General features: G+C 45.0%; 1 protein-coding gene across 1 annotated transcript; it reads right to left on the reverse strand.

Moving 5' to 3' along the window:
* Window positions 1-4,118: 4,118 nt before the first annotated feature.
* Window positions 4,119-5,847, reverse strand: LOC127315366 (putative F-box/LRR-repeat protein 23). The gene is made up of 2 exons (XM_051345859.2): window positions 5,537-5,847; window positions 4,119-4,200 (listed from the first exon to the last, which is right to left on the reverse strand). The coding sequence occupies exons 1-2, from the start codon at window positions 5,830-5,832 to the stop codon at window positions 4,119-4,121; spliced, it is 378 nt and encodes a 125-aa protein (XP_051201819.1). The 5' UTR covers window positions 5,833-5,847.
* Window positions 5,848-16,153: the final 10,306 nt, after the last annotated feature.

Raw genomic sequence — 16,153 nt, forward strand, 5'->3', positions numbered from 1 at the left:
ATGTTGTATATGCTATATTGTCAATTGCTATATTTAAAATGCAGGGAATACGCAAAAAACAGCAAAAAAATGAAAAAACAGGGCCCTTTGCCGTGCGTGTGCACACGGCAAAGGACTTTTGGTCACTTTGCCGTGTGCACCCGCACGGCAAAGGAGCCACGTGGCCGCAGCCTGTAGTCCTGGGAAGCTGCTGGGCGTGCCTGGAGGGGCCTTTGCCGTGCGTGCTGATGTGCTGGCGCACGGCAAAGCCCACCGCACGGCACAGAGCTGCCGCACGGCAACGAGGTGGCCGCACGGCAACGTCGGCTCGCACGGCAAAGGCGTGCACGCACGGCAAAGGCGATGCGCACGGCAAAGCGCCTGCCGCACGGCAGCCCAGGGCGCGCACGGCAAAGGCCATTGCCGTGCAAAATGTCGACGCGCACGGCAAAGGCGCCGTTGCCGTCGGGTTCGTTGCCGTCCACTCTTTGCCGTGCGTGCACGCACGGCAAAGGCTTTGCCGTGCATTTAGGCTCCTTTGCCGTGCAAAGTGCCGCACGGCAATGCCTGGCTTTCCCTAGTATCATAGTACGCTTTTAACACTTGACAATCCATCGACTCCTGCTGGATAACTACTCAGTTTAGAAGTGTGTATTACACTGTTTGATTTTTGTTTGGACAGGCATTGTGTTGCCATTGCTAGTTCTTTCCTTGCCTACTGATTTGGGTTACACGTATAATGTTCAAACAATTACAGCCAACACAATTATATACTCCACCTTGTTTCAGCCATCTTTCACCTTGTTCAATGTACTAAACAAGCTATTACATAACAAGCTATTACATGTACTAAACAAGCTACTCATGCTAGCTATTTTAGGAGGACTAGCTGTTTGTTTGTGCCATCCTTAGCCGAGCTTATCCTTGGTCGACCAATTATATACTCCATGCTTATACTTTATACTTTACAGCCAACACAATTACGACCATCTTTCACCTTTACAATTTGTTGCAATATACCATGCTTGTACTTTACATTTGTTTGCTCTTGATCCTCTTCTTCTCCTTAGGCTTCTCTTCTTCTATTATTGGTTGTTTTCCCTTTCTCTTCTCCTGCTTAGGCTTCTCTTCTTCTATGCTTGGCTGTATTGCAGCTTCAAAATCGCATATTTGTGTTTCCCGGATGAGGTCAAGTTTCTGTAAATAGTAGACATAAAATTACGTGAGTAAGATGCATCAGTTTAGACTTATCTTAATACAGATAATTACAAGCAATAGGACATTGACATACAGTCTTGACTCGACGCCATGGACGGCTAACGTTTGATGGGTCCTTCAACCATGTGCTATATTCTTTTGCTGCGATAATAGTGTCATCGTCCACAATTAATTGGGATCTTCCTTTTCTCATTGATGCTTTCTTTGCTTGTGTAGCCTTGATCTTTTTCTCCTCTTCCTCCTTTAGTTGCTTCTCATATTTCTCTATCAACTTTAAGGTTTCTTCATATAGTTCACTATCAACCTCTAGTGTGTCAGGCAAGTTTTCCTCTTTTATCATTTTGTCCTTGCCCATGTGAATTAGCTTGTATGTATTTCCACCCTGGTTTTTCATAATCTGCACAAGGACAGACTGCAAGGTGACATACACTTTGGCAAGTGTATTCACGTCATATGCATCATAAGCTAAATAATTGTGTTAACATGCAAGTATCTTTGTGCAAGCATCCGATGACCAGTCATTACAACCATAAATTTTCTGTTAACATGAAGGTACACTGGATCTAAGGTTACTAGCAAACGTACACATAAGGCAGATACCCAAGCCTGAACAACAGTCTAAGGTTCTTATTCTCCTTCTTTATCTTAGCTTAAGAGGAACTGGGCGTTGTTTGTTTCCGTCTTTCTTCATGTTGCCTAAAAGTACTGTGATGATGAGTTCTTGTGCCTTTTGTTGTTTTTTCCAGTTGGATGATAGGGCTTTGGGAAAAGACTTTCAGGGAGTATCAGGATTTCCAGGTTAACCATGTGCATGAAACAACTGAAAACAACCAGGCAATGATAGAACTAGAGGCCGAGAAGCACAGATTGGAGAAGGAACTGAAAGACCAGGAACATAGGCTTTTCATTGGACCTGATCTACGCTAATGCTCTTGTTTGGAATCCACAAACTTCTGATAGTTCCTAACGAAATAAAACTGGTCTGTACTGCAGCTCACTAAGAAGATTGAAAGATCCAACCAGGCGCTGACAAAGCTTCATAGTTCTTGGAACCCTTCAGAGCCATCTTCAGACAAGGAACTCTTGACAGAGGAGGAAATGATGATATTCATGGAAATGGCATCAGGAAACGCGACGGAGGAGCAGCGGTTGGGGGAGCACGTCATCGGATAGCCATTGAAATGGCAATGGAGTTGAGCGTGGCAGGCCGAGGCCGAGAAGGAGGATGGTGACCAAGAAGAGGTGAGAGTGGCGAGATGGTGCCATTGTTGGATGGGAAGTTGGGGATGCAGCGGGAGATTTATAGGAGGATTGATTTGGGCGGGAGGCGCAGCTACAAAGCGTTGGAAAATTAGAAGAGGTGCTGGTGGTTTGGCCGTTCAGAATCAAGTTCAGTCTCACTCTGACCAAACCAAACCCAGCATCGCGCGCACGACCATCTGAACCTGCCATCTGAGATCGCACCAAAATGTATACAGTGGGCACAGACGGGACGACCGCGAGCGCGGACGAAGGCGGCGCAGCGGCGGCGGAGTGGATCTTGGAGAGGAGGCCAAACCTCGACGGCCGCTGGACGACCTCGACGGCGCAGTCGGTGTCGAGGAAGAGGAGCTCGGTGAGGTCGCCCACGAGGCCTTCCTGCGCAGGGAAAGGAGAAGCGACCGGCCGGCGGGCCCTCCGCGGGAGCCTCCCTACACCGAGCGGATCCGCCCCGAACTCCCTCTCGCCGGGGAGCTGCGGACGGCAGCGCCGCGCCGTCGGCCTCCTCCTGGAGGAAGACGAGTCCTGATTTGGACCTGATTGCAAATTATTTTGAATTCGGGAGGGGGTTATTGTAAAAATAAATTATAACGCTCGCCCGAACAGTAATTCGGGTCGGAGGGAGTAATTATTTTTGAAGAGTTCATTGCCACAGCCCCAAATCTCACCAACGTCCAGCTTCATGTCCAGGCCATTAATTGGCCAGCTAACACTTGACAAGCATTTCGGGAACAAGCATTGTACAAACAAAATCCAGCAAAACACCGCTCCAGGTATTGGTCAAGTTCTGTCTTCAATGGATGGAAATCAGTAAGGAGACCATCGACCAAACAATATCGGGGCTAGCACTAGTAAAATTACTGTAAACCCACAACTGGTGCCTTGCAATGTCGATAACTCTGTATGTTCTGAAGGCAGCAGAAATTGGGATGATGAATGCCCAGGCCGAAAACTCGACGAGGCACGCCAAAGCAGCAAAATACCAGGTGCATGCAGTGAACTGCTGACCAAAAAGTGCAGTAGAGGAGTAACATCTGGCCACTTCCATCAAAAACATGTTGGGCCTGCATGATACCGTTCCAGCTACATTTTATATCTCCGCATGTTCTTATCCAGTATCCTATCATAGTGTTCCAGATTAATCTCATCGTCCTCACCAAGGAACTCGTTGGGGACCGAATCATCGCCGACAATGTATTCGTATGAAGTGTCTACTACAATGTCGGAATACGAGAGCGAGCAAGAACTAATCTCGCTGTCAGTGTCGAAGTGGTCACGTTGGTCCTTGAAGTCAGGAAGTAGTGTGCTTTTCTTTATCCTAGAACACTTAGCTTGCAGGGCATCATCCATGCTGATATTGCGGCAACTTCTTAAATCAAGGAATTCCAGGTGGGGGCAATTGTCAATGATGGATGTCAGCCCTGTATTGGTGAGATTATCGCGAAAAAGCTGCAGGGTTCGTAGCTCTGGCATACTTGCGATTGCCAGGGCTTCCCGGTCATTATCGCGATCAGTAATGTGGAAGTTGAAGCCAGGGAGTTTTAAATATGTGATATGCTTCATCCGAGGACATGATCTCGCGACATGCTCAAACACCCCACCAGTGTCATCTATACCACGACACAGATCAAGCTCAAGCTCCTCAAGCAGAGGAAAGTTGGTTATGGCCGCAGGCCCGCAGCAAATCCTTCACTGGTGATTCCATGGCAGAATTTGAGGCGAAGACATCTCAGCAGGGGTGCCCTGCAAACAGTAGATTGGTCAATTGGATATTACTGACACATGATAATTTGCCTACTGAAACTATGAAATAAGCAAGTAGATCATAAAACTACTTTTTTTTTATGTCAACATGGAAGGGTACGAGTTTATTTAAAGCAAGACCTAAGCCGTTCATCTAATTCCTATTCAACAGCTTACAAAAGTTTGTTTTGAAAAAATGATTAGTTGGGTTAATAATTGCATTTACTCCTTTTGTTGCACCACCGACATATTGTCAACTACTTATACATAAATCAAATATTATTTTTTCTAATTAACTAGGTAATCTGCAAAACCAGTATATTATGTCACAGGGTACTACATATTTCATTTTCTATTTATATGTTGCACAATATTTACAACACTATTCTACTATGATCAATGAAATGCAGCTCTGGCTGCCTATCCGCAAAAAAAAGCTAGTAGTAGGACTAAGAGTTATATGCGTGCAACAAAAGGATAAATTGTATTCTTGAAAATCATACATTTGAATTACTCTTGAACAATGAACGGTACGTTCACAAATACGATCACGTTAGTCTTACAAATTCAAAATAAAGGAAAGTAATGGTCAGTTCAAAAAAAAGGAAAGTAATGGTCAACATTGTATTTCAGAGACCTTGCATATATCCAAAACAAGGGATCCTTGAAGTAACTAAGGGTCAGTGTTAATTCTCCTACTTAATCCTCTCGTCTATATGTATCAGAAATTACCTATGATGAAGAGTAAGTTGATGAGACGCCTCTGTAGAAAATTACATTACACATACATATACTAAGTTGACACTTACCCATGTAATTTTTGACAAATACTATAACCATTTTCTAAGTTTCATGAAAATGAGAAAATGATAGTCCTACAATTTAAATTTGAAAAGTAAAAAATATAGCACTCTCATTTTCACCCAGGTCGCAAATAGTCATAGTATGTGCACATATTCACTTTCCTAAATTTATAACCAATATATATGTGAGAAAAGTTTTCAAAATATAGAAATTTGGTTTTTGGTAAAATGTAGAAAGCAGGTTCGGTCCATTGCTAGGTTCGAGAAATCTGCTCCACACGCTCTAAATCTTGCATGGCTGTCAAAATGTAGTAAATCTGGAAACAAATCGGGAACATAACTAATAGAAGTCAATCAATTCAAGCAAGTTTAGTAAGAAAATCTGAATAGAAATGCAACCAGGTTTCCTAGCCGCAGGTCTTGTTTGTTCCCAAGACCGGTGAATGATGGGGTTTAAGCGCAAGCCAGTTAGATTATGTTCCGAACCAGCTAAAATGGTGGGTTAAATGACTGAGATGGTTGGTAAATCTCACCGGTCGGCGAGGAAGAGGAGGAAGTCGTCGTCCAAGAACTGGCCGCAGAAATTCTCGCACTGCCCGGTGCTGACGCAGACGGCACCACGGGCGAGGTGGTCGAGATCGCCCGGGAAGCGGCCGCGAATGTCGATGTGGCGCCACAACACAGCCTCGTCGCGCGCGGCGCGGCGCCAGGAGCTACACACCGCGGCCACGCCGCCCTGGACGAGGTCGACCAGGTCGAGCTTGCGGAGGATGTACAAGATCGCATCGACCGGCAGCTCTGCCCAGTCCCTCTCTGGGATCGCGTCCATGTAGAATCGCCAGGGCTATAGGAGAGATTCAGATTTATTTTATCAGGATGTCTTTGTTTTAGAGAGGTTTATAGGGAACTCTATGTCGGTTAATTTTTGACCGGATGTTCAGATTGGCCACATTAAATTTTCTCGTTCACAAAAGAAAAATTAAACATGGGAAAATGTACTCCTACATGCGAATCCCCTCCCTGCTATCGACCGCTCGAGCAATCACTTTCCGTAGCACGGAAGCGCTCGCGCAGCGAGTCAATTCCCTTTTTATCACCTAGTGTTTAATCCATATGTTCACACTAACAGCTTGTATTACTACTTTTCAAGTTGCATGCAGCCAAGAGTGTTCACACTGCATGCATGTGCATGCACAGATCATCTCATGGATTTGCATTTAATGAGCTAACTTTTCAGCACGCTTTCGTAAGTTGTTGCATGCATACACATAGCATCTCACTCTTTTTCTTCAGCACGAGGCAGACTCTCAATTCTCTTTTTGCAATTCCCTTTTGGGTTTTTTTCGTACGGTAATTCATGTTCAAAGGGGTTCTTTTGCAATTCCCTTTTTCGGGCCAGTGGTTTTTAAGGGGGAAAATAACGGGTGGGAAGATCCACTTGCAACTCAAATGAGCTACCACTTGCTACTCAAATTAAGTATTGTTTTAAGTTGTAAGCTAACAAAAGTTGCTAAAGTATTCTAAATGAAATTTACTTTTTTAGGGTTGCTAGGTATTTATATTTACCGTTGATAAATAACGGGGCACCGGGTTGATAACTTGTAAACAAAAAAAAGAGTCGCTACATATTTTAAATTAAATTAATTTTTTATGGTTGATATTTATTTATATTTATCATTGATAAATAGCGGGTCACCGGGTTGCTAGCTTGTAAACTAAAAGAGAGTCGCTAAAATATTCTAAATGAACTAATTTTTAGGGTTATTGTTTATTTATATTTACAGTTGATAAATAACGGGCACCAGGTTGATAGCTTGTAAAATAAAAAAAATATTCGCTAAAATATTCTAAATGAAATACTTTTTAGAGTTGGTAGTTATTTATAATTACCATTGATAAATAACGGGACTCCGGATTGATAACTTGTAAACTAAAAAGAGTAGCCAAAATATTCGAAATGAATTTAGATTTGTAGGTTGGTAGTTATTCATATTTACTGTTGATGAATATCAGGACACCGGGTTGATAGCTTCTAAACTAAAAAAAGATTCGCTAAAATGTTTAAAATAAAATTAACTTTGAGGTTGATAATTTTATACATTTTACCATTGATCACTCAAGTACGGAGGGTTGATTATTCAAAATAGAGAGGGTTGATAACTTTTAGTCCAAAAAAAATTTCTCGAAGCATATCAACATGGGTGCTAGTTTTGAAGATCTCGTCGAGACGGATTTATTGGTGAAAGCGAATCTTAATTTAGAGTTGTTGTTTGAAAGTTAAATTTTTTTGAATTTTCAAATTTGGAAAAGATTCCGCTGACATCAGCAGATTCGTTTATTTTTGCATGCATGCAGAACTTTCCCTCAATAGCCTGCAGCAGGTTGATAATTTTATATATTTACCGTTGATCACTTAAGTACGAGGGGTTGATTATTCAAATAGAAATGGTTGATAATTTTTAGCCCGAAAAAAAGTTTCTCGAAACATATCAACATGGGTGCTAGTTTTGAAGATCTCGTCGAGACGAATTTATTGGTGAAAGCGAATCTTAATTTGGAGTTGTCGTTTGAAAGTTAAAACGTTTTGAATTTTCAAATTTGGAAAAGATTCCGCTAACATCAGCAGATTCGTCTATTTGTACTTGCATGCAGAACCTTCCCTCAATACCCTGTACCAGATTGATAATTTTATACATTTACCTTTGATCACTCAAGTACGAATAGATTGATTATTCAAATAGAGAGGCTTGATAACTTTTAGCCAGAAAAAAAAATTGTCGAAACATATTAACATGGGTGCTAGTTTTGAAGATCTCGTCGAGATGGATTTATTGGTGAAAGCGAATCTTAAATCGGAGTTGTCGTTTAAAAGTTAAAACGTTTTAAACTTTCAAATTTGTTCTTTTTTACATGCATGCAAATATACGACAAGGGAAAACACCTTAACTTCTAATCATGTAGGAAACCAATCGCTCGTTTAACTCCTGGCGATCGAGCGCCAGGGCAGCCCTCCTACATGCGGTTATTGTGCATAGTTTTTTTTTTGAGCAACTGGTAGGAGCACTGACTTAAACCCGGTCAATTTGTACATACATGACATATTTATATTACGGTGGAATATGCTAGAAACAACCCTAACTAAAAAGGAAAAAAGGATGGCATCTCTCGCAATGCCCGCCACCTCAAGGTAAGTGTTGTGGGTATACTTTATGGGTATATCAACGGCATGACCTAGATCCGGCAAGCCCGGGTGGCCCATAGTTGGTGATGAGACATGTGGCCCATCGGGCGGCCCAGTTGTTGTAGATCCTGAAGGATGAAGTCCAGCCCAGGAGCAGGAAGCCGGATTCCAACCGACTTACGGAGGAGGCCGGATCCGTGAATGCCCATGAAGTATCCGAATCCAACACGTACTTAGAGGAAGGCGGATCCTTGACGTACATGGCAAGATATTGTACCGTAGTTAGGCAACTTGTATTCCGGCTAGGACTCTCAGTGTAAACCCTAGATCCGTGCGCCTTTATAAGCCGGATCCCGGGAGCCCTAGAGGCACAACCACAACTCATTGTAACAACGCGAAAGCGCCCAGATAATTCTAGACAAGCAGCAGTAGGCCCTGTCATCGTGCAGGTGTTCCGAAGCTGGGTAAATCACGTACCACCGTCCCGTGTGCACTCCGCCCTACGGCCCCTACTTCTTCTCCCCCTCGTGAGGATCCCTCCTCCGAGGCACCGTCGAATAGGCAACGACAGTTGGCGCCCACCGTGGGGCCAGCGGCGTCTGGAGGCCGGAACCGGGAGGGTTCCGCCATGGGAAGCTACGATGACACAATCGCTGTGGGGCGCGTCCTCTACGCAGGAAACCTTCCGATCATCCCTCCGGATGAGTGCTGGATTCTGGCTAAGACAAACCCCGTCAAGCTCTCCATCATCCCAGTCGGCGGCATACACATCTTCATCGGGGAAACCGTCGATTCCGACGGAAACCCACTTGTAAGTAACGCTGACGCGACCTCCGCTGAGCAGGACGCAGTCGCGAAGATCCGATCTGAGATGCAGGAGCTTCCCAAGGAAGATTCCGCCTTGGATCTGGAAAAATCAAAACCCACCCAATCCGCCCCTGAGCAGGAAATAAAGGTGGAAGACCAATGCAGATCCGCCTGGGTCTCCCAAGGTGTTAGAGAAGCAAAGGTGTCACTTCGTACACTTCTTGGCCCATGCCACCGGAATCGCCCCTCAAGAAGCCGGAGCTGGTCCCGAGCAGGTTGAGGCACCGGAGAACAACGCTGCTCCGGATCAGCAGGAGGTTGTCGGAGAAAGCAGCGCTCCGGCTGAAGAATCGATCCTGGGCAACCTACCCACCAATTTCCGGGGATACCCCCTCCATGGATACTGAAGAGTTCGATCGCAAGGTGAAGGAATACGGATACGGTGATCAGCCTGAAGTTGAATCCGCCCAGCCTAAACAGGTTCTCGCAACCTTGGCGGCGCTGGATCAACGGGAATCAGAAGACGAAAACACCCAATCCGACCCACAGCCATCCCACGTAGGATCTCCGCTTTCGCGGGAACGACCGCGTAAGGAAGTCTTGTCCCCAGAAGAACTGGTTGAGCAAGCAGGCATGGATGCAATCGCACACTCGGATATTCTTAACAAACCCATTACTCCCGAAGACGCATTAAATGCAGAAGCGCTAGAAGCTAAGATAGTGGAGATGCTGGCCACAGCCCAAAAGTTTGCCCAAACCGCAGCCGCAATGATGGAGGCCGCGAATTTCGTGGACAACTTTCTCAAGCGCGAGCGTGAGGTGGACGAATCACTGGTAAAAGTCAAGCAACTCCGGAAGCATTGGGAAGACAAGATCACTGAGGCTCAACAGGAGGTTGATAAGATCCGGCGAGAAACTATAGCTCCCCGTAAGATCACATTCGCAACTCCGACCGAGCAGCAGCCATACACCACTCCGAAGGATAACATGAAGAAGGCTGCGGAGATCTTGAAGAAAAAAGACGAGGAGATCGACATCGACTACGTTCGTACGCTCGTTGCTTCAGCAATGACGCAGCAGAGCAAGGCAGATAGTTTGCGCAAGTTGGAATCCAACCCTGAACATTGCATCTCTACTGCGCAGAAGGATGCCTACGACAATCGCCATCGTGATGATGAATCGCGAACCGGATCCTCGGAACGCAGAAGGAAAACCAGAGAACACCCAAATCCAATCCCGGTACCATCAAAGACGCCTCCGTCAGATCCGAGAAAGGGAAAGGATGCAATGTACACTGGTAAGGACAAGTACCGCAATCCCTCACCTCCACCTAACGGATATCCGCGTCCTCCACCTCCTCGTGGTCGTAGTCCAGCCGGAAACACCAGACCCCATGGGCCTGGCGGAATCAATATCTGCGACAACATGCTGCCCTCAAGGAACAGGAACAGTGAGCGAACGCCGGAACCTCGCCGGAGCCAGATCAATGATCGCGAGCCTCAGCCCAGGAGGAGTCGGAACAAAGAACGCGACCCGGAGCCTCGCAGAAGCCGGAACGGCCAAGGCAGCCAGCACCAAGGTGAAGGCAGCCATCGAAGCCGGAGTCAGCATCACGAAGGGCGGGGAGAATCAGAAGGCGGAAGCAAAAGGTCGCATTGGCTCCCTCACAGGTCTCCCTCACCACCACCTAGTGGTGGAGGCGGAGGTGGAGGCGGAGGCGGTGGCCGGAGATCTCGCTCACGCTCAAAATCCCCCCGCAACGGTTCGCGTGATGCGCGGGAACGCCTCAACGAATACAAAACTGACTACATCGGCCCAAAGTGCTTTGGCAGGATGATTCGAGAGGAACCAAAGCCAAGGATGAACCTCAAGCTACCCGGAAATCTGAAGAATTATGATGGCACGGAAAGTCTGGATACCTGGATTGAGGATTACTATAATGCAGTAACCTTTGCCGGAGGAACCCCTAATATCACCTGCCGCATGCTTCAGTTGTACCTTGTAGGTCCAGCCCGGATCTGGCTCAGCGACCTCGAGAAGAACTCCATCTTTTGTTGGTTTGACCTGAAGACCGCCTTCGAAAAGCACTTCAGGGCCACCTACAAAAGGCCTGCCACAACAAGCGACTTGCAAGCATGTATCCAGAAGAAGGGAGAAACTTCAAGACACTTCCTCACACGATGTTTGGCATGCATGAACGAGTGCGAAAACGTCGACAATCGTACAGCCATGCACGCCTTCATAGGTGGATTGCAGAGAGGAGGACTGCTGCGACACAAGCTCACTTTGGATGACATGATCACCATTGCCATCGATCACATCGCCACCGATGACGACGCATGCGGAGATCTCCTAGCTACAGCAATTCCCCTGCATCGGCAGAAGAAGAACCGTGATAACGGTAACAGCTGCGGCAATAAGCGGAAAAATCCCCCTGATGACCAGAAGAGTGGCGGATCCGAGATGGTCGCCATGGCTTTCCAACGCGGAGGTCAAGGAGGCGGAAGAGGCCGCGGTCGCGGAGGCGGAGCCGGCTGGGGCCAGCAGCGCGGTGATGAAGTTACCGCTGCCGGATCCCGCGCCCCCCAAACCTACGAAGAGTACAGAGACATGCCCTGCCCGGTCCATCTGGATCCGGCTACGGGGAAATCCACTCACACTAACCGTAACTGCAAGTGGGTCAATGATCTGAAAAACGACCCGAAAGCAGGATACAAGCGAGCCCGGAAGCACCGCCCACGCGGCAAAGGAGGCAAGGGCAAGAACAAGGACAAAGAAGAGGACAGTTCCGAGGCGATGGATGAGGATGACGCTTCGCCGGATCCCAAGGAAGGATCCGCAGCTAAACCCAACCCCTTCGTCAAAAAGAGCGCAGGCGCTTACCACACTTTCCTCGGAACCCCAACAGTCTGCGCCAGCAAGTCAGCTTTCCAGATCCTGAACGCCACAGTTCCGATTGTGCCGCAATATGTCAGGTGGTCGGAAGTCCCGTGCACATTTGATAGGAAGGATCATCCTACCATTGTGCCAAAAGAGTGCTACGCCTTGGTTGTAAGTCCCCGCATTGATGGCTTTGACTTTTCCAAGTGCCTCATGGATGGCGGAGCCAGCTTGAACATCATGTACCTGGAGACCCTGGAGCGGATGAACTTTACCAAGGAACAGCTCAAGCACAGCACCACTGAGTTTCATGGCGTGGTTCCGGGTAAAAAGGCAAACTCCCTCGGCAGCATCAGACTTCCAGTGGCTTTCGGAGATGTTAATAATTTCCGCGAAGAAATGATCACGTTTGAGGTCGTGCCCTTCAAGAGCTCCTACCACGTCATCTTCGGCAGGCCCACCTACCACAAGTTCCATGCAAGAGTGATACGTCCAAAACGTATCTACTTTCCCGAACACTTTTTCTATTGTTTTGCCTCTAATTTGTGTATTTTGGATACAACTAACGCGGACTAACGCTGTTTTCAGCAGAATTGCTCTGGTGTCTTGTTTTTGTGCAGAAATTCAACTTTCGGGAAAATCCTCGGAATTTATACCAATGGGCCTATTTTACCAGAAGACTTACGGAGCCAGAAGGGGAAGCCAGGTGGAGGCCCGAGGGCCCCACACACCAGGCCGGCGCGGCCCAGGGGGGCGCCGCCCTAGTGTGTGGCCCCCTCGGCTGGCCTCCGACGCCCTCCTCTGGACTACTTAAAGGTTTCGATCTAAAAACCTGAGGCAAGAAGTCGAAGTCGCCAGAAACCCTCCAGAACGCCGCCACATCGCGAAACTCCGTCTCGGGGGCCAGAAACTCCGTTCTGGCACTCCGCCGGGATGGGGAATTGGAGGAGATCATCGCCATCATCACCACCGACGCCTCTCCATCGACCAGCAATGCTTCCCCCATCCATGTGTGCGTAATTCCCCCGCTGTAGGCTGAAGGGGATGGTAGGGATTGGATGAGATTGTTAGGGCACAGTGCCTAGTGTCCGCAATTGGTACTTTGATGATATTGTTGCAACTTGTTATGCTTAATGCTTGTCACTAGGGCCCGAGTGCCATGATCTCAGATCTGAACATGTTATTATTTCATCATGATATGCATTGTTTTATGATCTTACCTGCAAGTTGTATACACATGTCGCTGTCCGGAACCAAAGGCCCCGAAGTGACAGAAATCGGGACAACCGGAGGGGATGGCGATGATGTGAGGATCACATGTGTTCACGGAGTGTTAATGCTTTGCTCCGGTACTCTATTAAAAGGAGTACCTTAATATCCAGTAGATTCCCTAGAGGCTTGGCTGCCACCGGCTGGTAGGACAAAAGATGTTGTGCAAGTTTCTCATTGCGAGCACGTACGACTATATATGGAACACATGCCTATGGATTGCTTTGTACTTGGACACCGTTTTATTATTATCTGCAAATGCCCTGCTTTGATTGTTACATGAGTTTCTCTCATCCATGCAACGCCCGTCATCCATCCCTGTGCCTACAGTATTTTAATCTTGATGTTTACTATAATCACTAATGTTGTTTGTGTTACTCTGCTGCTGTTATTTCACTACTGCTACTGCTATAAAACTATTACTACTGATAAACTCTTGCGAGCAAGTCTGTTTCCAGGTGCAGCTGAATTGACAACTCCGCTGTTAAGGCTTTCAAGTATTCTTTGTCTCTCCTTGTGTCGAATCAATAAATTGGGTTTTACTTCCCGCGAAGACTATTGCGATCCCCTATACTTGTGGGTTATCAAGACTGTTTTCTGGCGCCGTTGCCGGGGAGCATAGCTTTATTTGGAAGTTCACTTGGATTGATATTGTTCGCTGAAAATTCTCCATCATGGGTAAATCTCGCGATCCTAAAGTCGCCATATTACCATCCACTACAAGAAAAGGTACAACTCTGAGTACCTCTGCTACTCTTGATTCACCATCTATGATAAGTCAACTTGTTTCACCGCCGCAAGCTTCACTTGCTGGTACTTCTGCTGAATCTGAAAACTCTCATAATATTGATAATGTTTCTGCTGTGCTTGATGATAGTGGTTCATTGGGATCTTTTCTAGATGCTACAATTGCTAGGTCTAAACAAATTGAAAATACTGAAACTCCTAATGCTGCTACACCTGTTAGTTCACCTGAACTTGATTATTCTAGTGATGATCCTGATGAAGATTATGTGGAGCTTAATGATGATTTTATTTATAGATGCAATGCTACTGCTGATGCAAGAAAAATTAAAAAGTTTCTCGCAAAATATACTGTTAGACATAAGCTATCTCCTGATCCTAAATTTGCCACATCTCCTATATGCATTAAGGATAAAGATTATGATTTTTCTCTTGATCTATCTCATATAGCTATTGTAGAGAAAGCACCCTTTTGTGGTACTGAAAAAGAAAGTGTTGTAGAAGACATGAATGAACTCTCTTCTATGAGTAGCTTGTTTTCTGATGATGTCAAGATGCGTACTTATTTTGTTGCTAATTTTTTTCCTTTCTCATTAAAGGATGATGCTAAAACTTTGTATAATGATTTGCCTCCTGGTTCTATTAAAAGTCCAGGTGATTTGCTTAATGTTTTCTTTCGTAAATACTTTCCTGCTAGTGCTCAACATGCTGCTTTACAGAAAATTTATAGCTTTGACCAGGAAGATGGAGAGAAACTGCCTGAAGCTTGGGCAAGATTTTGCTCTCTTATCAGAGCTCGACCTGGACATGATTTGGAAAAGCATGATTTACTTGATATATTTTATAGTGGACTAACCGTTGAGTCTAGAGCATATTTGGATAGTTGTGCTGGTTGTGTTTTCAGGAAAAGAACTCCAGACGAAGCTGAAGAATTATTGGCTAAAATAGGCCGGAATCATGATGATTGGACTACACCTGAATCAACTCCAACGCCAATATTGAAGAAGAGGGGTTTAATTAAATTAAATGATGAAGATATGAGGGAAGCCAAGAAGTCTCTTAAGGAGAAAGGTATTAAATCCGAAGATGTGAAGAACTTACCTCCCATAGAAGATTTATGTGAGATAATTCCCCCTTCATCCATGATTGAGGTAAACTCCCTTGAACGCTTTACTAGGGAAGATATTCCGTATTCAAAACCTCCTGCTCAATGCTTAGATGAGTTTGATAATTATATTGTTAAGCAAGAAAATTTTAATATGAGAGTAGAGAATCATCTAATAGAAAATTCTCAAGCTATTAGCAATTTGCATGATATTGTGGAGAGAACCTCCAATGATGTTAAGATGCATGCTTGTTAAACATTTTCAAATGGTTCAAACTCAAATTGATCAACTCACTAAAGTTCAAAATGACTTGTTAAAAAATAATTCTAAAGAGAAACATGCTTATGAAGTAACAACTAGAGGTGGTGTCTCTATCCAGGATCCTCTATATCCTGAAGGGCATCCCAAAAGAGTTGAACAAGATTCTCAACGCGTTGAAACTAGTGCTCCTTCTAAGAAAAAGAAGAAGAAACATAAAAATGTTGTAGAATCCTCTGAACCTGTTAATGATCCTAATAGTATTTCTATTTCCGATGCTGAAACCGAAAGTGGTAATGAACATGATAATGATAATGATAAGAAAGATGCTTCTGATAAAGAAGAGGTTGAAGATGAACCTGAAAAGCATGCTAAAAATAAAAAGTATACTAAAGAAGATTTTATTACCAAGAAACATGGTAATGAAAGGGAACCTTGGGTACAAAAGCAAATGCCTTTTCCTGCTAAGAAACTAAAATCAAAGGAGGAAGAACACTATAATAAATTTTGCGATTGGATGAAACCTTTATTATTGCAAATCCCTTTGACTGATGCTATTAAATTGCCTCCTTATTCAAAGTATATGAAAGATATTGTCACTAACAAAAGGAAAATCCCCAATGAGGAAATTTCCACTATGCTTGCTTATTACTCTTTCAATGGCAAAGTTCCAAAGAAGTTGGGCGACCCAGGTATACCTAATATTCCTTGTTCTATTAAGAATAATTATGTTAGAACTGCTCTATGTGATTGTGGAGCCGGTGTTAGTGTTATGCCTTTTTCTCTTTACAAGAGACTTTATTTAGATAAGTTGATACCTACTGATATATCTTTGCAAATGGTTGATAAATCTACTGCTATTTCTGTTGGTATATGTGAGGATGTTCCTGTTCAAGTTACTAATA

The sequence above is a fragment of the Lolium perenne genome, chromosome 7 (genome assembly GCF_019359855.2).
Source record: "Lolium perenne isolate Kyuss_39 chromosome 7, Kyuss_2.0, whole genome shotgun sequence".
NCBI classification, from domain to species: domain Eukaryota; kingdom Viridiplantae; phylum Streptophyta; class Magnoliopsida; order Poales; family Poaceae; genus Lolium; species Lolium perenne.

Excerpts from the sequence above, each read along its gene's own strand:
- LOC127315366 (XM_051345859.2), bottom strand. The coding sequence starts at position 5,832 with ATGGACGCGATCCCAGAGAGGGACTGGGCAGAGCTGCCGGTCGATGCG. Across the intron at positions 4,201-5,536 it reads CTCCTCTTCCTCGCCGACCG|GGCACCCCTGCTGAGATGTC; the intron begins GTGAGATTTACC and ends TACTGTTTGCAG.